The sequence below is a fragment of the Pseudochaenichthys georgianus genome, chromosome 22, assembly GCF_902827115.2.
Source record: "Pseudochaenichthys georgianus chromosome 22, fPseGeo1.2, whole genome shotgun sequence".
Classification (NCBI taxonomy): Eukaryota; Metazoa; Chordata; class Actinopteri; order Perciformes; family Channichthyidae; genus Pseudochaenichthys; species Pseudochaenichthys georgianus.
The window spans coordinates 17022722-17047085 of NC_047524.1; the positions used below are offsets into that span (position 1 = coordinate 17022722).

General features: G+C 42.0%; 1 protein-coding gene across 2 annotated transcripts; it reads right to left on the reverse strand.

The window, feature by feature from the left end:
• Positions 1-8742: 8742 nt before the first annotated feature.
• LOC117467999 (synapse differentiation-inducing gene protein 1-like) lies at positions 8743-17205 on the reverse strand. 2 transcript variants are annotated; one of them, XM_034111950.1, is made up of 4 exons: positions 16767-17205; positions 14311-14802; positions 10177-10314; positions 8743-9503 (listed from the first exon to the last, which is right to left on the reverse strand). In XM_034111950.1, the coding sequence occupies exons 2-4, from the start codon at positions 14734-14736 to the stop codon at positions 9378-9380; spliced, it is 690 nt and encodes a 229-aa protein (XP_033967841.1). In that variant the 5' UTR covers positions 14737-14802; positions 16767-17205; the 3' UTR covers positions 8743-9377. The 2 variants fall into 2 exon arrangements, with proteins under 2 accessions (XP_033967841.1, XP_033967840.1); XM_034111949.2 differs by having other exon boundaries at positions 8743-9507; positions 16767-17204.
• Between the last annotated feature and the right edge of the window lie 7159 nt (positions 17206-24364).

The window sequence follows — 24364 nt, forward strand, 5'->3', positions numbered from 1 at the left end:
ACATCTCACAAGTCTTATCTGAGAGCAGCATTTTATGCTTATGCTGGCACAAGACAGCAGCTTCGAGGAACTCTCAGACAGAAAAGAAGCCCAGTCTATACTTATCAAGAGAAGAGAAACATGAACAGCCAGACAGTGCTCCCTTGTTGCTCAAGAGTGATAAGCGAAGCCAGAATATGAGGCTGTGTGTGAGGGCCTTATCAGTCTAGAGTCCTGGCAAATGCTGGTGCCACATGAGGCATGTTGCTGTGCGACAAAGGTGTGAGGGCAGATAAGAGTATATGTTTGAAATGCTTTGAAGATGAAATGCTTAACTCTTAGATTAAAGTGAGGTGGAAAAGAGAAGGAGAGGAAGATGGGTTTACAGAAATGGATGCTGACATCAGAGATGCATTGAGGACGTCTTCGTACCTTTTATGCACATTAAAAGTGCGATTGAAAAACCTGTTGAGATCATGATTTGTCTAGCTAAAGCCACGCATTGATTAAAAAAGACTTAAGCAGAATGTTTTTACTTAAATGTGTCACTATCAAGTAAATGTTGATTTATCTTATGGTTGTTTCTTGCTTTGACAGTGATGTTAGCTAGCGGTAGCCATGTTGCTTCACTATAATGATGCTGGGGTAGCCTAGTTTTGCGTTATATTTTGATGCAGGTTTGCATTGTAACATGTGACTCAGTGATGTTGAGAAACATGATATATATCCCTTCCAGTTTCACATCAGTCACAAATGTGGTTCTCCCGGGGAATCAAGGGTATCAAGACGCTGACATCCACTGCCAGGCGTTGGTATTTGACTCTCTGAGAATGAGACTAAACTGGCCTAAATATATATTTAGGTAATCGATCTCAGGTCTGGAAATGTCAAATAAATGGAGTAAAAAGTACATTATTCACCTCTGAAAGTGAATTAGTAGTTAAAATTAGCATTCAATGGAAGTATCAGTATACATAAACATGTATATATCACGACATAGGCCTACTAACAACTTGTAAAGTCCATCCTTTTTCTGAACATGCGAGAGGAGGGTCACCAGGTCATTAATTTAAGCTCGTCTAAGGTAAAAATCCACCCACTGGCTGCAGTAAAAAAGCATCTAGTTTTGGCTCTGGATGTGAACCAGTGTCTGAAACTCCTGTGAAATGCTGAGCTAGTACTTTTATATGCTAATTGCTTTGCATATCTGCGTGTAAACTGTTGAAACCTCAGTGGGCGCCAGGCTTGATTTTAGTTTCTTCAATTGCCAGAGAAGTTATTGGTGCTGCTGTTGACCCAGAACGTGTCTCTCAAATAATCAAAAATACATTAAATGTCTCTGCCGGCATGAAAAATGATATCCGAACTTCAAACAGCATACAAGTGTCTCTAATCTACCAAATGAACTATGTTGTTCTGATTTAATGTGTTATACAATACAGAGCCTTAGCAACATAAATACTATTTCCTCAACAGCTTGGAAATCCAGGACACAGTTTCCATTCTCCTCATTCACATCCTCCCATTGTGGTTTTGGTTGGTGAGTTGAAAATGTGTTTTTCAAGTTTTCCAGAAGATTTTTTATATTATTTTACTGAGGTAATTCTTTGATGGCTTTTACAAATAGATTTTCTATCAAATATCAATAAAATAAAATAACACCATGTCTTAATTCAAAGCTTTTTTGTTTAATAAATCCTCTTTTGGAGAGGCATGGTACAAACTGAAGATATTGTTTGCAAGTCCGTCGGTTGTCCACAGGCAGAGAGTAGTGTTGACAGGTATTTCATCAAAGCAACGATAAGAAACTGAAAATGGCTTTCAGTCGCATGAACAGTCAGAGCATCATGCTCCTTATTAATGTAGTACTCGGCTCTAATGTCTTTTTGTCTTTCCACTTTCAGCTTCTTTCCATTTTGTTTATCCCATTCATCATTGTTTTTACTCTGAAATGCTTCTCACTTCTGTTGTCTGTGAAGGACCATCCATTTGTATTCTTTGTCATTTGCTGTGACAGTTTTAGGGTATAACCTCGACACAAATAGACTTTAGTTCATTTTAGTCACAAGGGTTATGTTTAGAATCGACTTGAGTTGCCCATAAACAAACATACTCAAATGTTTGCAGAAGTTTCTATACAACCTGATGCTGCCTTTTGGAAAGTTTGTATTCATGTGTGGGTGGATGACTAATAAAATCAGGTTGCTTCTGTTGGTCTGAGCTAGCCATGGATGCTGTGAGTGAGCGAGCAACGTGGGTGAAGCTCCCTATCTATTGAGGGAGAGAAAACACATGCAGCGCTGCACTCACTCACAGAATCAGCCCATACAGCTGCCATTGATGAGAGCGGCACTTTCGCCCCCATCTCCCCCATCGAGCCACATTTCATGCATTAGAGACTTGCTTGAAGAGAAGCTGCAAAAGTGGAAGCAGACAAATATAACAGAGGTCAGGCTGTGCAAGCTTTCCTGTAAAACGTGCTTATCTTGCCATCTGCTCCATGTTTCCTGGTGCAGTAAATGATTTGGGGTGTGTATATAGGTGTAGTAAATATTTTCTCATCTGCTTCTCGAACTATCAAAGCTGTCTGCACGTTAAACCTGAGGTCATGGAGTGGTTTAGGAAGCTATGGCTCTGCAGGACATTGTTCTGATTGGATGGCAGGGGCAATTGAACAGGATGATCATGATGGTCCTTTCAAACCCTGGAGGGGAATAAAGTGCTGCTCCCATTTTGTCCACACATGCAGACTTTAGAGAGCAGGCATTGTTCCTGACACTCACAAGCACTGTGGCAGGTAAAGTCACGTCAAGGCCAGACAGTGAGTGATGCCAAAAGACGATGAGGAGCCATGCCAGTTACAGCAAAGGCTCGTGCCAGCGATGGCAAATTGTCAATATAATGCTCTTTGGACGACAATATACTCTGACAGGCTTCTCTACCTCATGTCTTCCATGGCTTGTTCACTGGTTCCTTTGTTGTCAGATGTACCCTGACAGCCTTTAAGTTGAGCTGAATTACCCTTTCATCGACCAAAGCCATTATGTCAAAAACGTACTGTATGGATAATGAACTGGATGGATTTTGTGAATGAATGTCTCTTGCTCCAATTTTCAGCGCGAGCTACTACACTGAACAAAAATATAAATGCAACACTTTTGTTTTTGCTCCCATTTTTCATGAGATGAACTCAAAGATCTAAAACATTTTCCATATACACAAAATAACCATTTATCTCAAATATTGTTCACAAATCTGAAAAAATCTGTGATAGTGAGCACTTCTCCTTTGCCGAGATAATCCATCCCACCTCACAGGTGTGGCATATCAAGATGCTGATTAGACAGCATGATTATTGCACATGTGTGCCTTAAGGCCCTGACACACCAAGCAGACACCAGAGAACTCGCCGAAGCCGACGCCGACTGTTGCGTCGCCGTATCCTCCTGCGTCTTGGCCATGTGTCGCACGGGAACACACCGCAAAGACTTCAGTGCGTGAGTGGCAATAACTCTCCTTACCAGCAGGCGGCGGTAGTGTGTATTCGTCATTCAAAAGAGGCAACAACCGGAAGACAGAAGAAGAACAGACTGCATGATATAAACAAACAACAAATAGCGTGTGCGTTCCATTTACTTCTCGTCCATCGAAAACATGTTTCGTGCGGCACTGGAGCGATCAGCCATAAGAGGGGTTAGCGATAAGAAACAATAACAATGTGCCTACATAACTGTCAGTTGCAGCCCTAGCATTAGTATTGGTTATAGTAACAGCTACAACATTAAAATACTTCTAGGCAGATTGAGGAGGATAATGGGAGAATGAACAGAGGGGCAGAAACATCCATCTGAATAATAATAATAATAACTTTATTTGTATCGCACCTTTCATACAGGGGATTGCAGTTCAAAGTGCTTTACATCAGTAAGAAATAAGATATAAAATCAGTGTAAAATAAGCAGCAAGAGCAAAGCATAAAGTGGGATAAAATAATGCAGATATATATATATATATATAGTAATCCCAACAGGCCACCTTGTTTATGGTTTGATTCAGTTTTACATTACATTTATTTGATAACTTCAGTTAACTTTGAAGATTCCGAACACTACAAAATATAATCAAGACATATTTTATCATGTATTATAGTAGAAAGTAGAAATAGTTTGAGTAGTTTTTAGTAGAAATATCCCTTACAATAAAGGCAGTATAGTATGCCCGTGTGTCATCTCCAATAAATGGCTTCAACCATCCTTTAAACTCAGGGTTTGATTCCCACTCCTTTCTGTACTTTTGTGAATACAGTTTAGACTGTGACATGATGACCTACGTGGATGTTTAGCTTGTCACAGAGAGGCACACACACAGTGGACGAGGTGATTAAGTGACTGAAGCTGTCTCGACGCGGGAGAGTGTGGCTGTCTCCTCTCTGCTCTGACTGAAGCTGAGCTGCTGCGGGAGGCAACTGTGAGTCTGCGCGCCTGTCATTACTATGGGAGGGCTGAGGGGCTCACGGCAGCTCGTTAACTGCAGAACAATACGTGAGTCTCCAAACACCAGAAAAGTCCCTAATACCACCATTACAAGTCGTTAGATTAGTCGTTAGATTAGTCGTTAGTCGCTTTTGACAAAAATAAGTAGCCGGAGGGTTTGGAAAGCAGCTGAATTTAACGACAAAGTCGCCAAGTTCTGATTCGCTAGCTGAACAGCCAATCAGAGTGATTGCTTGGTCAGGCAGTCCAAATAAGGCGTGTCACGGCAGACGGTGCGGGACACACCAACCTGACTACGGCGCCGCGAATGCCCGACAGCCTCTGACGGCCTCTGACTCCCAAAATCGGGTTGGTGTGTCAGGGCCTTTAGGCTGGCCACAATAAAAGGCCACTCTGAAACGTGCAGTTTTGCTTTATTGGGGGGGTCTGGGGGGGTCCAAAAACCAGTCAGTATCTGGTGTGACCACCATTTGCCTCACGCAGTGCAACACATCTCCTTCGCATAGAGTTGATCAGGTTGTTGATTGTGGCCTGTGGAATGTTGGTCCACTCCTCTTCAATGGCTGTGCCAAGTTGCTGGATATTGGCAGGAACTGGAACACGCTGTCATATACGCCGATCCAGAGCATCCCAAACATGCTCAATGGGTGACATGTCCGGTGAGTATGCTGGCCATGCAAGAACTGGGATGTTTTCAGCCTCCAGGAATTGTGTACAGATCCTTGCAACATGGGGCCGTGCATTATCATGCTGCAACATGAGGTGATGGTCGTGGATGAATAGCACAACAATGGGCCTCAGGATCTTGTCACGGTATCTCTGTGCATTCACAATGCCATCAATAAAATGCACCTGTGTTCGTCGTCCATAACATACGCCTGCCCATACCATAACCCACCACCACCATGGGCCACTCGATTCACAACATTGACATCAGAAAACCGCTCACCCACACGACGCCACACACGCTGTCTGCCATCTGCCCTGAACAGTGAAAACCGGGATTCATCCGTGAAGAGAACACCTCTCCAACGTGCCAGACGCCATCGAATGTGAGCATTTGCCCACTCAAGTCGGTTACGACGACGAACCGGAGTCAGGTCGAGACCCGATGAGGACGACGAGCATGCAGATGAGCTTCCCTGAGACGGTTTCTGCAGAGATTCTTTGGTTATGCAAACCGATTGTTGCAGCAGCTGTCCGAGTGGCTGGTCTCAGACGATCTTGGAGGTGAACATGCTGGATGTGGAGGTCCTGGGCTGGTGTGGTTACACGTGGTCTGCGGTTGTGAGGCCGGTTGGATGTACTGGCAAATTCTCTGAAACGCCTTTGGAGACGGCTTATGGTAGAGAAATGAACATTCAATTCACGGGCAACAGCTCTGGTGGACATTCCTGCTGTCAGCATGCCAATTGCACGCTCCCTCAAAACTTGCGACATCTGTGGCATTGTGCTGTGTGATAAAACTGAACATTTCAGAGTGGCCTTTTATTGTGGCCAGCCTAAGGCACACCTGTGTAATAATCATGCTGTCTAATCAGCATCTTGATATGCCACACCTGTGAGGTGGGATGGATTATCTCGGCAAAGGAGAAGTGCTCACTATCACAGATTTTTTCAGATTTGTGAACAATATTTGAGAGAAATGGTTATTTTGTGTATATAGAAAATGTTTCAGATCTTTGAGTTCATCTCATGAAAAATGGGAGCAAAAACAAAAGTGTTGCATTTATATTTTTGTTCAGTGTAGGTGAGGCAGGAATGTGTTCAAATTTCAACCATTTATTCCCGAACTGGCTATTTAAACTATGTATGCATTTTCCTTGAGCACATTCTGTTCATCCTGATGGTGGAGGATAAGCTGTACATTTACAGTATGTGCCACCCTTGCACAAAGTGTTGTCTCACTAGTGATGCCTCACAGAAAAGAAAATAGCACACACATTTTCCATTTCAAGTAAAAAACTCGAGTTTTAGCTCTGATTTCAGTGATTTAAAAATAATTTTGGGTGTAGACGAAAGGCTAAAAATACTTAGAAAATGTGTCTTTTCTGGAAGGAGAATAGTATATGGAGATTCCCCATGGTGGCTGGTTGTTGCTGGCTGGCACATGGATGATCTCACACTGTTGTGTCCCACATAACTCAAACCTGTCTCTCCTAGAAAAAGTGTTCCACTTCCCCACAGCGGTTCAGCATGCGGAAGTCAGCAATGGCTTTCAAAACCTCCCCAACATCCCGTTGTTTAGAACAGTTTGGGAGACAATGATGGATGCCATGTCAGCAGTAAGGCTCCCCATGGTCCACGTGCACAAGATTACCTGAACAGGGAACTCATTCACTCTGTCGAGCTTCAGCTAATCTGTGACAGCACTGGCACATTCCTCCACATATTTGAGGGTTACCCCGCTTCAGTCCACAACCCCAGGGTGCTCAAAAATAGTCAATTTTTTGTCAGGCGTCGTAACCCACCAGCTGGTTCGTTTATCTCTGCAGATGGAGGATACCCATCTCTGAGTGCACCAATTACCCTCATTACCCCATACTGGGAACCCGAGAGGAGAAGATAAAGAAGCGCTTCAATGCTCATCAGAGGCGGCCTTTGGCAGGATGAAGGCACGTTGGCGAGGGACCTTCTTCAAAGCCCTGGAAGTGGATCACACCGTGTGGTCAATGCTCCGTAATATTTGCATCACTGCGGGGGACATCTTGGTGTCAGCTGAGGAAGAAGATCCAGTGCTACCACCACCACCTGTGCAAATGTATGCAGGTGGAGGTCAGCATCACAAGGACTGACTGGCGGTCCTGAAGTGTGGATTATTTTATTTCAGTCAACGTGACTTGATCTCTGCATTATTGTTTGCACATGCAGTAAATAAATCAAGACATTTAATTTGTTGGGCTGTTTAAGAAACAGTATATGAATCTGAAAGACAAAGGTGCTTCAAACTAGTCAAACTATTCCTAATAATAATGTCCTAATTAAATTATTTAGTGAGAATAACCTGATAGCTATGTCTTTTATTTATGGCCTGCATGTGCGTCATTATTCCTTTCTATGTAAAAATCTGTGTGCTCATTATATTTGGCTGGTATATTTCATTTTCAGATGCACTTGGTGTTCAGTTGCGATCACTTACACTCAACATGTACTGTATGTCATTGTGTTGAGAAAATGTAAATCTGCATTACATTACATTACATGTCACTTGTTAGACGCTTTTATCCAAAGCGACTTACATACTCAGTACTGTGGGCAATCCCCACAGGAGCAATTTGGGGTGAAGTGTCTTGCCCAGGGACACAACGACATGCTGACTGCAGCGTTACATTACAGTGGAAAAACAATTTGTTGCAAGTACGAAACAAATCTACTGTGTGGACATCTTGTGGGAAGATGGGGTTTGTGCAGTGGAGTGAGTGTAAAGACACTTTGTGTGGACAAAAGTATTGTTGAAGAAATGCGCTACTCAATACTATTTGTTTCACTCTGCCACTGAAGGGCTCTGTATTGGACTTTGTTTAATGAACACAAAAGTTGTATTTCTTCTTAAGCTTGTCAAAATACAGAGGTATCGTTTAATTTAGCTCATAAAGCAGCATCATATTCCTTAGTCAACATGCCCCCTTCCCCTCTTTTGGCCTTTTTAATGCGTAGCTGAGAGCCGGAGAAGGACATGGACTCTTCTCCTCACGGGCTGTGCCTCAGAGGGACATTTAAGAGGGGCCAAAATATGAGGCCACAGCAGTAGTCTGTCCATCGTGTGTCAGCACAGCTTTAAGCAGCAGGGGTGGGAGGTTAAATTAGGCCCTATTGCCTAATTTAACCTCTATTGCCTTTTGCATGACTTTAAATGCCAAGTAGCTGCTGTTTCCATACTACAGTCCCTGCCTGTGCCTTTGGGGAATGTTTTACTTCATTTTACAACAATATTTAGTGTAAAAAAAAAGGCAAACAAAACCATTTAGCAAATTATGGTATAACTTGGTGTTTTGAAAATTCGAAACCATGATCTTAATGTTTTACAACTCAAAAGCTGGTCCGTGGGCAGTGTACGAGTAGAGATTAGCATCACACCAATTTGTAAACATATTTTGCTGTTTTAATTTTTAGTTGATTGATCTTTCCACATACCCCCTGGCATCGCATACCCCCTGAAATAAAATCTCCCATGATTGGTAATCGCTGCTCTAACACTCTCTTCTCGTAGAGACAATAAATAAGTGCCTGAGAGACAAGGCAGAGTATTTTTCATTATTCATGCCAAATTTATTTATTGAATTTTACAGCACACAATAAACACAAAACACCCTCTCGACAACTGCTCAGAAACGTTGTGTACATTTGTATTCTTTTTATTAGCAGTCTGCGTCTTTGTTTACCGCCTGGATCCATTGACTGTGTAATCCTTGAACAAACAACCACATAAAAGCCCACTGGCTGACTGTTTTCCCAATAAATTAATTTACGGTAGACAATACACAACCTGCAATAGTACTGGCAGAGAAGACATCTACTATAAAGGCAAAAATAAAACTGCTGTAAATGACTAATGTGGTAAAAGGTTAGTAGCTCTTTACTGATATGAGCTCAGATTTTTTCTGACGTATTAGTACAGCTCAGTCTTTATGGAAGTAGTCATCCTGCTCCGCTTTTCTTCTTGTGGTGGTACATCCCAGGAGTAAAGATTTTTGTTTGAATGAATATGCTGTCCAAATCTTATTCCATCCACACATCTTGTTATCTTATTTTCCGTCTTTTTTGTTAAAGTCTCTTCTCTCAGGCACGCGCCATCAGGAGGTGTCCAAACTCGCCATTTCCCTTCCTCCCATCTTGCCTCCTTTTCCTCTCTTTCTCCCTGTAAGCAAACCCAGTGCTATACATGTCCAGGCTTTGACAGGTAGGCTATGAGGGCCACAACCACCCCCACATACATCCCTGTTCCAATGGTGATGGAAAGAGCAGCCAGGAATAGGGCTCTCCTGGAGCCCATCCCGGCTCTGGAGAAGTCTCCCTTAGCGATAGCCTTGCCTGTCTGACAAAACAAAGCAGAGAGTGAAATGAGCCGGTGTGTTACTCATCAGCACAGAATGTATGAGTAGGTGTTATAACCACACTTAAAAGAGAGAAAACAAGAAATTATCTCGGGATGCCATTAGTAACCATGGCAATTAGGGTCATTATCCCTCTGACGGTGACAAATGTGTTATTTGGGTGTTTTGGTTAATGATGACTTTAATGATCCCTTTTTATTTATTCTTCTGACACATTCTTTTTTTCTACAGTATAATTGCCTCTGAAAATAATTGTTTCGGATGTTGCAAAACCATTAAGATAATGCTGTGCTTTGCTTGAGGTCAGAAGATGCGATTGTAATCTTTTCGGAGCAGAAAGATGCTGACGATAGACTATAGGCTATGGCTGCAACAATTTTAAATAATGTAATGGCAGTGCACTGCTCACACAGAACATACCGCGGACCAACACCTCAATGTTAATGGTTTAAATGTGAATACAGAGGTATGACAAGTGGTCTGAACCTGCTGAATTTACATATTCAATAATTTGAAACAACTGCAGGGAGGGTCACAGGATGGAAAATGGGCTGCCGTATGCACTTGTCTGAGTGCTTGTGCTCGCTGACCTTAAACAGGATGCAGTGTAATGGGAGTTAATGACAGGCTTGAGGTCTCTGGGCCTTTACCTTGTGAGAGTAGTAAAAGGCAACGATGCCCAAGGGCCAGAAGCAGCAGAGCATGGAGAAGATGGCGAGGCCCAGGTAATCGCGGGGGGGCAGCACCATGAAGTTGTCCTCGCTCTCACTGTCACTGGAGCTGTCACTCTGAAAGAGGTTGATGAAGAATCATTAGCTGTCAGAAAACGAGAGGATGTTGCACTTTTTAGACATGTCTGCTTGAATTACGAAGGACAATCTTTGAGACAGACATTGAAAAACTGAGCCAGAAGGTGAGTGCAGTGATCTGGAGACTGACACCTGGATAATAGAGGGGCACGGTTGACATGTGTAGATATCAGGTGTATTTTCGACATCTTCAAAGTGGTTTAGCTTGACAACTTGTGCCCCCCCTCCCTCTAGGAAACCCTTGTTTCACCCCCATCCAGGACAGGATGTGCTCAGCCGTCAGAAAGGATTTGGTGCCTCTGTCAACACCGATGAGCGGCCTGACAGATGGCACGGGATTAATGGATTGTTCCATCATTTCGAGGTGACGGGGGAAACAGCAAGAAGACAGTGTCATGTATGTACTAAATTGCTTCTACAGCATGAGAGACCTCCACCATCTCTCCTCAACACACCTGGCATCTTACAATACAGCAGATGTTCAAATGACTCCCAATACTGGGCCTCCATAATCTGGCCCGAAAGAGTGGGTTAATGTATGATAGATCTGAACGCCACTCAGACTGCATTGGTACAACGCCTGCAGCGAGGATGGCAATGTGACTGCATGGGTGACCTTCTAAGAGGACGCTGCCATACTTCTCTTGGCTGTCCCGGCGACATAGTGGATGTTTGTCTAAATAAATAGCCCCCATAAGGAGCAGGTTTCATTTGTTAGTCTTGCTGCCTGCAGGGATTAATCAAAAGGGGGAAAAGGAAGGCACAAAACAAAAATCAATATGTAAGGCAGGAACCGGCCATTTTATAGGTAATTAAAGAAGAGGTGTGCAAAGCAGAAAAGAACCATACTGAGGACCGCTCTTTATTGTTTAACAAGTTGAGCAGAATTTATTTTCTTAGTTTTTAATCTGATCTAGATGCACCAAACCACTTAATGTAATGTAATTATTGTGTGCTATTTTTGGATTTATCTGTCTAGAAACCTTATTTAGATGTTAGAGTGGAGGATAGCAGTGCTGTGCTATCCAAATAGCTACCTTTGCCAAGAGAAGATTATGAAGCTCTCTATTATCTGCTTTATGAACGCTCTCCACCTGGACAGCCGGGTGTGATCCATCAAAACAGCAGCTGGTCATAACCACATAATCTGACATCACATGATTAAACCCGTGGGTACAAACAGCAGTAATCTCCTTTTATCTTTGTAGCAAGACCCGATAAGAGTTGTGAGTGACTAGTGCATTCAGGACCACTGACAGTCTGCCTGACACTGAGTCCAAATGGCTGGGGATACACTCCTGCTCTCCTGCCAGTAAGTGATGGGGCTCCGCGGAGACCCAGTGCCTTAACAACCCTGTCACAGCACTCTGAGGCCTCGTTAGAGTCTGCAGGGGACATTCGGCTCCACAGCAGGGCACACAGGCCTCCTACACCCTGTTAGTTATGGAAATCACACACACGCGCTCTTGTTACTTTGTTACCTGCAATTTATTTTTGCTGTGTCCCACAAATGTCAAACATCTGCTGACAAGCTAGCTATTGTAATGTTATACAGGGTGTTTTTTCTGTGTGTTTCTGAGTCCTAACAAGGGATGGGGCACCATGGGAATGTACACAAACATTAAGAGTTACAGTAAGAGACAGCACGCAAACAAAACAGTATTATGATGGAACAGCCGTAGACCATATCCTCGAATATTAGCCATTTAGAATGAAGCAGGGGTGGGGCCAAGTGGTTGTTTTGCAAGTCAAGTAAGTCTCAAGTTGTTGCACACGAGTCCTTCTTCTTCCCCACGCACATTTGAACATCAGAGTAATAATATATTACGTTTAATCGGATGAGTGGATCTGGGAAATAAAGTTTGAATAGATGGGAATAAAGTAGTTACATTGGTTGTTCAGAAAATGTAGGGAAAGACCTTTTTAAATGACGTACTTTTCAACCATTGGGCTTGGGGGAAGGTATAAAGCATTTTCAACTCAAAAAGCTGAAGCCAAAGTAAACACAAGTCATTGGCCCAAACTGAGGGATAAAGAACCTCAACTGTCTTCATAATGAAAATATTGAAATATATATCAATATATTTTTGTCATAAAAAATACAATATATGTAGCCCATATGACGACATTTGACTGGCCTATGTAGACTATTGGTAGGCGCTGCTTTTTACTGAGGTTTCCTAAAAGTCTCATATGCAGGCTACTGCTACAAACAATTGTTATCTTAAGCATTGTAGCCCGTCACAACATTACCAGGCTACTGTTTTAAAATTGAAGAATTGGAGGACTGGCATGAGAACATTGCATTAACAGGACGCTGCATTTAAAAATCAGGTTATGGGGGATGCATGTGGGAACAGTTGTTACAGCAAGTTGAGATTCAACTGGCAGGAAGCTGTGTATTCCTGTTTCCACAATAACATGGAACGGACTATATTCAGCTGTAGCCACTGCTAGCCATTTTTGCTAACAGCTACAGCGTTTGTCATAAACGTCTTTGTTCTAAATGAACTGAAGTTTATGTTGTTGGCTAAACATTAAGTACCTGCATTTCAATTGTGTAGCATATTAGTCTGTTAGTATTGAATCAAATGTGTATGTTAAAGTAGTCGTTTTTATTGTTTATTCTTTAACACATGATGCAAACATGTGTATGATTCTCATGTGGTTGTTAAACATATTTAGTTTTTTTTTACCAATTATGAAAATGTGTATGTAAGTGCCCTCCAAAGAAATACAGTCTGCCCAGTGTTATCTATCAATTTAATCCATTTCTGGCCATTGAAGTTAATGTCAAGTTGTAATTGATAATTTATTTTATTTGTTCAAGTCAGTGCTAGTGCTTGAATGTATTACTGGAGTTTAAGTCGTGACTTGACCGGCTATGCTCTGTTCCTTTCTATAAAAAAGTTTCCATTTCTATAAAAGTCCTCTGAATATTTTGTTTGATGCATCAACACAAATCTGGCACTGTTTGTGTGATTTCCATGAGTCACGAAACTCACGAAGATTAGACAGATGAACACACACAGTCGTGCAGAAAAGGAAAATAAAGAAACGCAGCTGCTGAGCAAGAAGTCTCATAGAAAGTCTTGAGAAATTCTATTTTTATCTGAGCACTGTTCATCAGATTAATTTGCCCTTTGAATTGACTTTGAATAACTTTAGCTCCAGGCTCACCTGTTCCAAAAGCCATGCATCAGTCGTAATAGCCTCACAGCATGGCCTTACTTATAGCAATAATGGCAGTCTCTGCCATGTCTCTATCTATCTGCCAGGCTTCCGAGTGACAAGTGCTGGCGCGATCATCAGCCCAGTTAGGGTGCTATACGTCTTCCTCTGCCAGCTCGGAGCCTTGGGTACTTTACAAGCGTCCCTGGATGAAATTCGATTTTTACCACCTCTGAAAATACTTTGCTCTTTTGCAGTCTCACTTTTCTTTGGAGAGAGTAGTTATAGTCCTAAAAGAACAAACACTTAGATAATCTTAGATGTGTCATTTTTTTTAAAGAATGTAATTATAACAAAAAGAGCGAACAATTACCCTGCATTAGATTCTACAGACTCCAGTAAATTGACAATTTAGAGATGAGAAATGAGCGTGAAACACACTGGCAGTCCATTAGAATGGAAAATGAAATAATACGAATCACTACACACGCCATGACTCACTTTCTACTGAAAGATGTCCCTGACAGTTAGGAATATGTGTTGAAACACAGACACATTGTAATAGTTCGAGCTGCTAAATGGCCCTTACTTGCATCAATTTGCTCTTTGAGCAGCGTAGTCAGTCATTATTCCCATAGAGTTTGTAGCAGGAGTGACTACACTTTTATAATCATGTATCAGGCTACAAATGAATTGTATACTGCTTGTACAGACTCAGTATATCAGACACCAACATCCATCATTACATATATTACCACTGAAGCTGCAAAGCAACATGCATTTTTCTTTAGTGTGACCTCTGACCTCATACTCAGGACCCTGCTCCTCCTCCACATCGTACGACACCGTCTGTATCTTAGCATCCTTCTCTCCTTGTGTGCTATCCAGGGGGTTCTCTATGGCAACCCCATCCAACCCAGTGTCCTTACTGTCTGTGAACGTGGTCTCAAAGCTCTCACTCTTGGAGTCCTTGCTGTGGAGACTCACGTCGTCCTTGTACAGGATGAAGTTGGGCCTGTAAAAGGCCTCCACAGCCAGATGCAGAGATGTGGCATCCAGGAACTGTTGAGTCTTATGCTTGCCATTAGTCCCAGTGTAGTAGTAGCCAATGAGGCTGTCCTGGTAGGGCTGGCCCGGGTAGTCACACTGGTAGCCCTGGTAATCGTTGTGCACTGCTTGTCTGCTCGTTTTGTCTAGCAGGGGGTTCTGGAGCTCGCTTAGGCTCTCCATGTTGGCAGGTTCAAATGTCTAATAGATCACAGAGTGAAGTCCAAAAAAGATGTGCCAGTCTGGTAGCTGGAAACAAGAACAATTACAATTAAATGTGATTGATATTCACTTTAAAATCAAAAACGATTATGGCATATTCTTGGGGAAATGCAGTTTCATCCTATAGCTTTCTGGTCAGACTTAATTTTATGGTTTCTAGTAATTTAATAATCTAGGACATGAATTCAAGACACAAAGTATCTTATATGGCTTGGCAATCAGCATTCCTCTCACAAGCTCTTCACCAGTCTGGGCCATAAAATCACCATCTGCTGTACGTTCAACTGTTGCATATCACACCCTCGGAGCCAGACAAACATGTAGGGGGAATATATCTTCCACATGTTACGGCTGCTTATATTAAAAAATCTGAAAAAAAGCGATGCAGTTCCTGCTGTATTTTGCACTGCATACTGATCACTTTGACTGTCTGCTAACTGGCCTCTCAGAGTCCTGCTGTATGTTTTCAAATGATTTGGAGAAGATTTAAAAAATGAGTGCTTTATGTTACAAAAAGCGCCCAGTAACAATGTCAGGAGAGGCCGTCACTAAGGCAACACGTCTGCCAGTGAAGGGCTGTGAAATCTGAGCATGTCCAGATTCAGAAAAGCCAAATAACACTACTTTGGTTTTAAATTCCAGCACCAATGGTCAGTCCCTTTTGGCGAACAAAGAACTCATCCATCAAATTCATGTGTGACGATGAAACAAGATAAAAGCCACAGAGGAAACTGCATCATGTTTTGGTATTTATAGAAAGTAGCAAATCAGGTCAGAGTCATTAAAAGCTTTTTGTTGTTGAAAGTGCTGTTGTGAAAAATCAGCTACAGAGTGGGTTACAAGAAGAAATGGAGAGTTTTTTGGACATTTACAAAAAAAGGAGATATGGCAGGGCTTGATTTATGAGCTTCGGGAGGCGATTGAGTCGCACAGACCTGGACACAAACAAACTAGGCTGGGCAAAATAACACACAAAAATTAAATGCCATCTGTAATGCAAAAACCTTAGAAATAGCCTCAAGAATTACATCAGTGCCTCAGACACTCTCACAAGAAACCTACAAAATAGGAATAAGCTGATGTTTATTGCAGAGTGCTGTATTTGTTTGCATGAATCTGCATATGCAACCTCTTCCTGGCCTGCAGAGGAGACATGCAAATCTGCAGCAGACCTTTGGCCTTGTGACCCCTGAGAACAGACACTCATGCAGTCACAGTCAGAGCTGTTGGGTGCGCAGAAGCGTCAATAATATGGGCTAGTGGCTGAATCTGAACCCACACAGTGCACACACACCAAAGACTCGGCTCAGTATCTCCACCACTGTGTCCTGCGGTCTCCATTCGCCCATGCTGCCGAGCCACTCTCCAGATAACAGTGAATTCCATTACACACTACATTAGACAACAAAAACCACATCCAACAAATAATTCATCTCACACCATGAAGATTTGCACTTAGCACATGTGAGTGTGTGCTTAGAATAAATTATTAACAGCACATACATCTTCTCCTATCATTGTCTTTTTTTAACTATAATTTATTCACATAAGTCACTGCCTCTCACATACATACAACACACACACACACACACACACACACACACACACACACACACACACACACACACACACACACACACACACACACACACACACACACACACACACACACACACACACACACACACACACACACACACACACACACACACACACACACACACACACACACACACACACACACACACACACACACACACACACACACACACTTTTCTTATATTGATGACATCGCATCTTGTTGTTTTTTTACCTCTCATTTAAAAGGGAAATACTTCATATACAATTGTTGTATCTGATCATGAAGGAAATCTTCATATCTTTACTGGGTTGCTCTCTTTTCTTATATAAAGATCTCATAACTACCCTGGAATTATGGGCGAAGAATATATATTTTGGACAGTATAAATACCCCCGAAAAATCATCTTACCTGTAGTGGAAAATCGTCCCGCAGCTTTGCTCAGCATCGTTCCTCGGCGCAACTGATTCGATGGAGACGGACGGATGCACCTTTCCACTTCACATCATCAGTTTTGGAAAAACTGCCATCGCAGCGCAACATCCGTTGACAGGCAACTTATTCCGTGTGTGTAAAACCGGACTTTGCTCGCTTAGCTCTGCCTGCCATGGCACCGCGGCTGCGTCTGACAGGTAGATTTTACGCACAGCAGGCGATCACACTGAGCTCATGCTCTCCAGTACAACTCTGGCTGAGGCTGAGCCGACTCCAGCCAGCTGATTGGCTGCACGAAGCGCGAGATAAATTCTTAACACCGACCACGGATTTGACATATCCAAACACTTCGTGCCTTGCCTGGGCGTCTTCATCCAGCTCAGTGTCTAATGTGCTGCCTGCGGTTTATCGCCCACCCAGAGGAGCTATTTTGGCTGATTGCATTGGAGCAGTGTTGATAGCCCCTGAAATGTATTTGAGATCACACGAGACGTTGCATTCTCACAAGATTAGTTTCCTGGTGGAATAGCATTGTTTTGTATTACTTTCACAACTTAATTATGAGCTGTTTAAGTGTTAGCAGTGATCCTACTGTGAAACGTAATAATTACAAAACACAATGACTGTCTGCACACATTTCTTTTCCCACCATGTGACTCAAGGGGGGCTCCATATTGCTCCCTACTGAGAACACCCACTAAATGCTGAAAACACACAACAGGAAATCTTCATAGGATAGTTTTTTTAAAGCTCTTCTAATGCTACATGCATTTTAGGATTCCCCTTCAAATAATATCAACAAATATGACAGACGAATTAGAAAATGAATCTCCTTGACCATGGTCCCTGTCGTGTGCTTGGCTTTAAATGGGTTCCAAATATAGAAGCCACTAATAAATTCATTGCACATTTATATTTGATTAATATTTTAGACAAATCCCATGCATTTATCATGAGCCTGCCAATTTGGTGGTGCCTTAGCTCCTCTCTTCTAAGCTGCTTATGATTCCATGTCTCCATTTATCATTGTAAACACTGTTTACATAACATTAATATGGATGTATTTCACATGTGAGCAAATGGCTGACATGATGGATTTAACACTGCAAAACTAAGCCTAATTTGTTTTGATCCCACTGGAATAATAATGACATAACAGTATTTACGGGTTCTGTGGTTTAGACTCATATAAAAACACACTAAAACTGATCAGAGGCTGTAAGTCTTTGGCCAAAACTAAAAGATTGATATATGGCCACTGAACACTGGACACATATCTTATTCAGAAGGAGCACTCTGTTCCACAGGCTCATAAAAATGTCTGGAGTTAATAATGTGCAAGCCCAGGCTCTGTCACTTTCACTGGGAGATGCATTAAGGCGCTGATGAACACGTTATGGAGGAAACATGGAGCCGCATTTATAAGGGCACACATGAGATGGTCCCCCCAAGAGTCACCTTGTGTTCACATGCACGAGGCGACATGGCATAACATCCCGTCCGTCCCTGTTGATGGATACCTCTCCCTCAGGAGACGAGTATATTAGAAGAGGGGCTGAGGAGGGGGCAAGAATCTGTCAACGTTTATCCATTACTCTTTGGTCTTACACTCTCTCTGTCAGCCTTCCAACGGTATTCTGAACAATGTATTTGAATGAGGTTATTTGTCAAAATAGCAAAGGAACATCTGCAATACATTCAAACTTAAAATGTCGGACCGTGAAGGTAAACCCAGTCAAGCTCAGTGGTGCCACATTAAGCATCATTTGTGAAAAGTAAAGATTTCTTCTTGGTCCAGACTTGTGTAGATTCACAGTGAATATTTATGGTCCACACTGTGTCCCTTTCTTCTGCTCCATTTTCCACTCTATATTTAGGCACGGTGTCACTACATAGCAGATGTACAATTTGTCAAGCCTTTTCCCCACGGAGCCTTGTAATTTTTTTAAACGAAAAAGATCATCAAAGCTGATTGTGAGGGACAAAGAACAAAACAAAAGTGGAATATGTTTTTACAGTTATTACCACTGATTGACTCTCCTCCTCCATGTTTGGTATTGAAGCCAACTCTTGACATCATGAACTTTCCTCAGGCCCATTAACCGGCTTTAATCATTTGAACACTTTTGGGAATTAATCACCCTAATCCGATTGGCAGAGAAGGTATCAAACCTCTTAATTTGATCTGGCCTAGGCGGCTTTTGCAAAGAAAGGGGAGATTTAAGCAGCTTTTCCCACATGGCTGTGCTGTGCATCATTTCCTGTTTGATTAAACACTTTAACGAGGCGTATGCCAACAGAGGACCTCTGACCACTGGAACAGCCCGTGGGACTGATGAAACAGGAGCAAATATACACTTTTTAATCACTGTGGATGCTTGGAAGTACACATTTGCAGCATCATTTTTGATACATTTGTGGGTTTACAGCAAAGGAGTCAATCAAGTCTTGTTTTTTCTGCTGCTGGTGTTCATTGCCGGCAGCAGGTGTTCCATCTATTTGGCCAAAGAGGTCAGTTTGCAGAAAACAGTGGGACTTCAATCACTGCGGCGCCAGGTTCAGGTGCAAGAGCAGGAGGAGGCTCAGCATAATGGGATAGGTTTTTGGCAGTAATAGAAACCAAAGCTCCTTCAGACCTGGAGGCATGCTGCCTGCCTCCAACTGAAAACTCACAGTAGGAAAGAAGGCCACAGCTACATTTGCCTCATATTCACTGATGAGCTGGCTAGCAAGCGGATGACTCAGTCATGTCCTGTGCAGAGTATGTCAATTACAGTTGGTGATCAAGTAGATGTAGGTGGGAAAATAAATGACAGATCAAGCTGAATGGTTTCAGGCAGTGGATTTCTTTTGGGAAAGGAGTGAATGGGCTTAAGACCCGACCAACACAACTAAAGCTCTTTCATAAAGCTCCTTTGTTTACCGTAAACACTGCTATCAGGCTCCTAAATTAAACCCAGCGAGCTGTATTACAGAGCTTGACTTTAGTTATTTGCTAAGGTTTGATAGTGAGTCGGTATGCACAGCATTAAAGGAAATTGATTTATTGCCCTTTTTCATCCAGGGAAAAAGAGTTTGACTCCTACAGTAGGCTGTCATAATGAAAAACATAATAGTCGGTGAATGCCAACATTATGAGAAGCAATTTCCTTAGTGTTAGAAAGTTGCACAGTGCACTCTTCAAGGTTCTTCCACAAATGTCCAATCAGAATATTAACAGCACAAGTCTGGAAGTGGGCCCATGCACGTCTGTGTGCCGGGCTGCTGGGGGATGGATGTGCGGGGGAGTCCCGAGGGAGCAGCAGAGGCTTTTTGGCTTTGCAATTATCTAACACACAAATGCAATATGTATCGAATTAGCTGGAAGCGCTCCATCAGGAGGGGAGAGGTCGGAGTTTGTCATCTACAGTTCTAGACACCACTTTGAAGCTCTACCCTAAACACATATCTCTTTAGCAGTGCAAAGCAAATGCAATGTGTGCAACTTGGGACACCATCCAGGCTGGAGCCTCAGTAGTTAACGTCAGTCATAATTAGGCTTCCTCCCACAGAAGGAAAGGGAATGAGGACAGTGGGGAGCTTCTCATCTGCATAGATCGTTCCACTCCGGAGAAACACTGTGTGCAGATTAATGGCATCCTCCACGGCGAGATTTGAAAACTTCCATTAATGGAACAGCAATGATAATTTATTTGGACAGCCGAGCGGCTTCTGTGTGAATAATGAAGTGGCCCCGGGATCATTAACATGATGGATTCCCTCTAATGTAGGGATGCTGAGCGAGAAGTCCTAGCTGTAAAAACATAATATTAAACATAAAATACTAGCTGTGGACGTTGTTTTTGTTATTTATTTGATACTGTGTCCCTCCTTAAGGGGATTGAGGATTTTTTTAAAGAAATAATACCGAGGACTACCATTTGAAACGATAATAGTGCTAATGAGTTAATCCTGTGGACAATGTATGCAGGTATACCAGGTGATGAGTCAGCCAGCCATGACTGCTGCTGAGCTACTTTCAGGGATAGGGTTTTATTCAGTCTTTCCCATCAGTCAAAAAAAAAAAGGAATTAACAATTAAGTGGGCCCAACCCTGCCAGAGCCACAGTCCCTGATGTGTCTGCCTGCATATGTTGGAGCTCTCTGCTTTAACAATATCTACTAAACCATCAGAGCATCTATTAACCAGCAGGATTTAGCGTTTTGCCTTCAATATGCTCGTGAGCAAAACAGACAAAGGCAGATTTCTCCTTCCCTCTGTAGATTTGGGAATGCTGTGGAAGGGTTATTAATAGGTAATCCTATATGAGCGGCAGCAGGTTAAGCAAAGGAGCTCGCTGTGGGGCGGGGTGACTCATGGCCCCGTCTCTCTGCATCATGTCAGTTAACTGGAGACTGCACCTGTCACCGGTACCCCCCACCACAGCCTCCAAAACACATTTAGTGACCCCACATGGATGCTTGTGTCGCTGTGTGTTTGCAGCATGTCTTAATAGGGTTGGGTAGTAATGAATTACATGTAATTAGGATTATGTGATTGGAATAAGAGAAATAACTGTCAGCCACATTAACATTTAACAAAATGGAAAGGACGTGATTTCTACATTGTCAAGATTTACTTTATTACATTTTGATTTTTTTGATTTATTTAACATGGAAGATGAAACTTTGGATTTAGTGCTCGTCTTGCAAGAGCCAAGTCCTCCTAGCAGCAAAAATAATCTTACACAAAAGAACAGCATCCCTCAATATTTAAAATGTGTTTTACCAAAAGGTATCCAGATAAGATTAAATGTTTTTGTAATCAATGGATAACAATTGCTTAACTGCTTATCCAAATCTGACTTAACTCTGTGTAAAAAGGTAAATACGCGTTTTAATAGTCTATGAGTCCAGAGCAGTTTATCTCAGTTTTGCTTGCTAAGCTCTTAAACCCTATTGCAGTGCTGCCTCAGAGAATGTGGTTTATTTGTACAAAAAAAAGTCCAATACCTTTGTGCATCTAGCTGCTGTGGCATTAAGTCCAGTACAAAAGTTCTTTATCAGTTTTTGTTGAGCACAACATAATTTCATGCGTTGATGATAAACAAAAATGCTGATGTGAAGATTGGAGGATAGATAATCCTCTGCAGAGTAATTTATTTGCAAACCACATTCTGCCGAAACAAAAAACTGTAAAACTAATTATTTTATTTCATGAAGCTTGCATTATGTATGCGCTGTAAAACTCCTGTTCTGCTTCCCCATCTGATTTGAATCAATAGCCACACGTTCCCTAATGTTCCTCCTTTAATGTCCTTCTCTGAGCTGTAATTTCAGGTTGCTTTATTATCTGAGGTTTGGCATACTCCCGTGTTGGCCCTTATTTAAAAAGCTATTTTCAGTGCACACTGTCACAGTCAGGGTGATGCTGTGCCTAATAAACAATAAAGGACACCATGGGATTCCTGCGGGTGTCAAAAGGTCAGGAAGGACTACTTGTTTGTGTGCGTAATCCTTCCTCTCATTTTCTAAAGCCTCTGATAGACCCAGAGAGAGATGCAAAATGTTCCACAGTGAAGGGCCAATCCAGATATAATTACAACACGATCTATGATGCTCTGCCCCTCGATCGTTTTCTGTGTCAATGGCTGCTCACAACTGCTCCACGGGATATGTGTTGACTTGGACAGCCTTTTAAAGAGAATCAATAATCGCATGTTGTAACCCCTGGGAGACGAGTAATCTTAATCGGGATCTAAGATGAAGAAAGATTTCTGTAACTGCTCATCCGTTCGAGCACTCTGGTCCAAGGCTCTTAAAATGACCAGTCTGCTCTGCTTTATTAGTTTGGTCATCTATCCTGGGTGATCCTCCTGAAAGGCAGTTGCTCGTGTAGCTCATCCCAACTGGGTCATTAGGTTGTCTTATTTCATGACAGCAATATTCCCTGCTCTCTTACACAACATAATAATTCAGTTAATGTAAAGCAATCAATAAGATCAACAAGACATTAAAACAGTTGCTGAACAATGAGAAGATGTGTCAATTGTGAGGATGGATAAGAAAGATTCTCTGTGGATCTGACTATGGATAATGCTTGGCAACATTGACATTGCTTTCCCTTGTTAAGCTGAATAATAGATGTGTCGCTATGTATAATTCATCTGAAATGCAGTATTTGTGGATTTTTTCTTTTTTATGAGTTCAAGACTAGAGTCGTCCCAGCCACTGTCAATTTGTCAGTTGTTAATTTTCAACATCAAGAGAGAAATGGGATGCAGGATGTAATGAGAACATCACAACCACAATTAGAGCATGCATAACTGCCATACTCTGGTCCTTCATGTTTTTGATGTATTTGATGTGATGTCTCCTCTGTATTTGCGGGTCCCATTGCCATTGCCATTGTTATTGTTGTTATTGTTATTATTATCATCATGTGTCACTTTCCACCTTCTTCTCCAGTAGGACTCAGATGAGGGTGTTGCACTTTTCTTTTCCTTATACATGTGATGTTTTGGTGTTGTTTTGTTTCTTTCCGTTAACCGTCAAGTGGGAAATAATAATTTTTTTTTGTGTGTTTCTCTTAGTATCCTAAGATACTGTTATGTTTGCCTGTGAAAAAAAAAAAATTATTATTATGAAGGGCAGACCATCTATTTGTATTTATTTGTTTTTTTAGAAAGGGGCAGGTCACATAAGATGTTATTCTTCTCCCTGCTCCTTTTCGCTCAATGGTGGAGTCATGTTTTATGGCAATTGTTGTACATTTGGTTTTGCGTACCATGAGCGGGACAAATAAAAATGAAATGAAATAACCACAGAGTAGGTGTTGCTTTTTTCACATTAGTATGTATTTTAAACAGAACATTCGTAGATTCACAAAAATATTGGCCTATGCACCCACACACATGTTTTAAGAGATTGAAAACAATCTAAGTGTGACTCTAGAGAAGCTGGACCCGGATGTTGAATCATTTTAACACTGGGGAGAGCTGGAAGTATACATATTTTAGTGGCATATCCATATTTTATTGCAGTTCTCATTATGATGAGTGATGGTTCAGATGGAGATTTAATCAGGTCCTTTTTAATCTTCCATTCATTTGATAATGACCTATTTCTCACTTGACATTGAGTCAAAGGTGGATGAGCTATTTAACTATAGGGCATTGAAAACTGTCAGTTAGAAGGTTTTGCGTAGTACTCCACGTGCCAAGCTAGAAATGGAAACAATGAAGTGTGATTCTGATATTGTTTTATTGATATCTGGATTCCTCAAGGGTTTCCTTCATTCAAGGACTGAAATTGAGTAAAGATGAGACTGCTCAGGTTCAGAATGTGAAGTCGTCTAAGGGTGCATTCACACCAAGCGGCAAACTCTGGGGAACAGCCGGGACGCCAATACGGAAGTGCCACACACTGCAGTTCATACATGGGCCGCTATGCTGGGAGACGTGAAGATGTCACGATTGCGTCCCTTCAAACGTGACAGTTACACGGTATTGTTAATCCATGTTAACCATTGGAGAAATAACCGGAAATGCCAAGAAAATGCTACCCCGACGGTCGGTTGTTATTGTCAATATTAA

Bases quoted from the DNA above. Each gene is read 5' to 3' on its own strand.
- LOC117467999 (XM_034111949.2), bottom strand. From the start codon at position 14,736: ATGGAGAGCCTAAGCGAGCTCCAGAACCCCCTGCTAGACAAAACGAGC. The intron at 10,315-14,310 runs GTCAGAGGTCAC...AACCTCTTTCAG, and splicing joins AGCAGGGTCCTGAGTATGAG to AGTGACAGCTCCAGTGACAG. The intron at 9,508-10,176 runs GTAAAGGCCCAG...TTGTTTTGTCAG, and splicing joins CCTTTTACTACTCTCACAAG to ACAGGCAAGGCTATCGCTAA.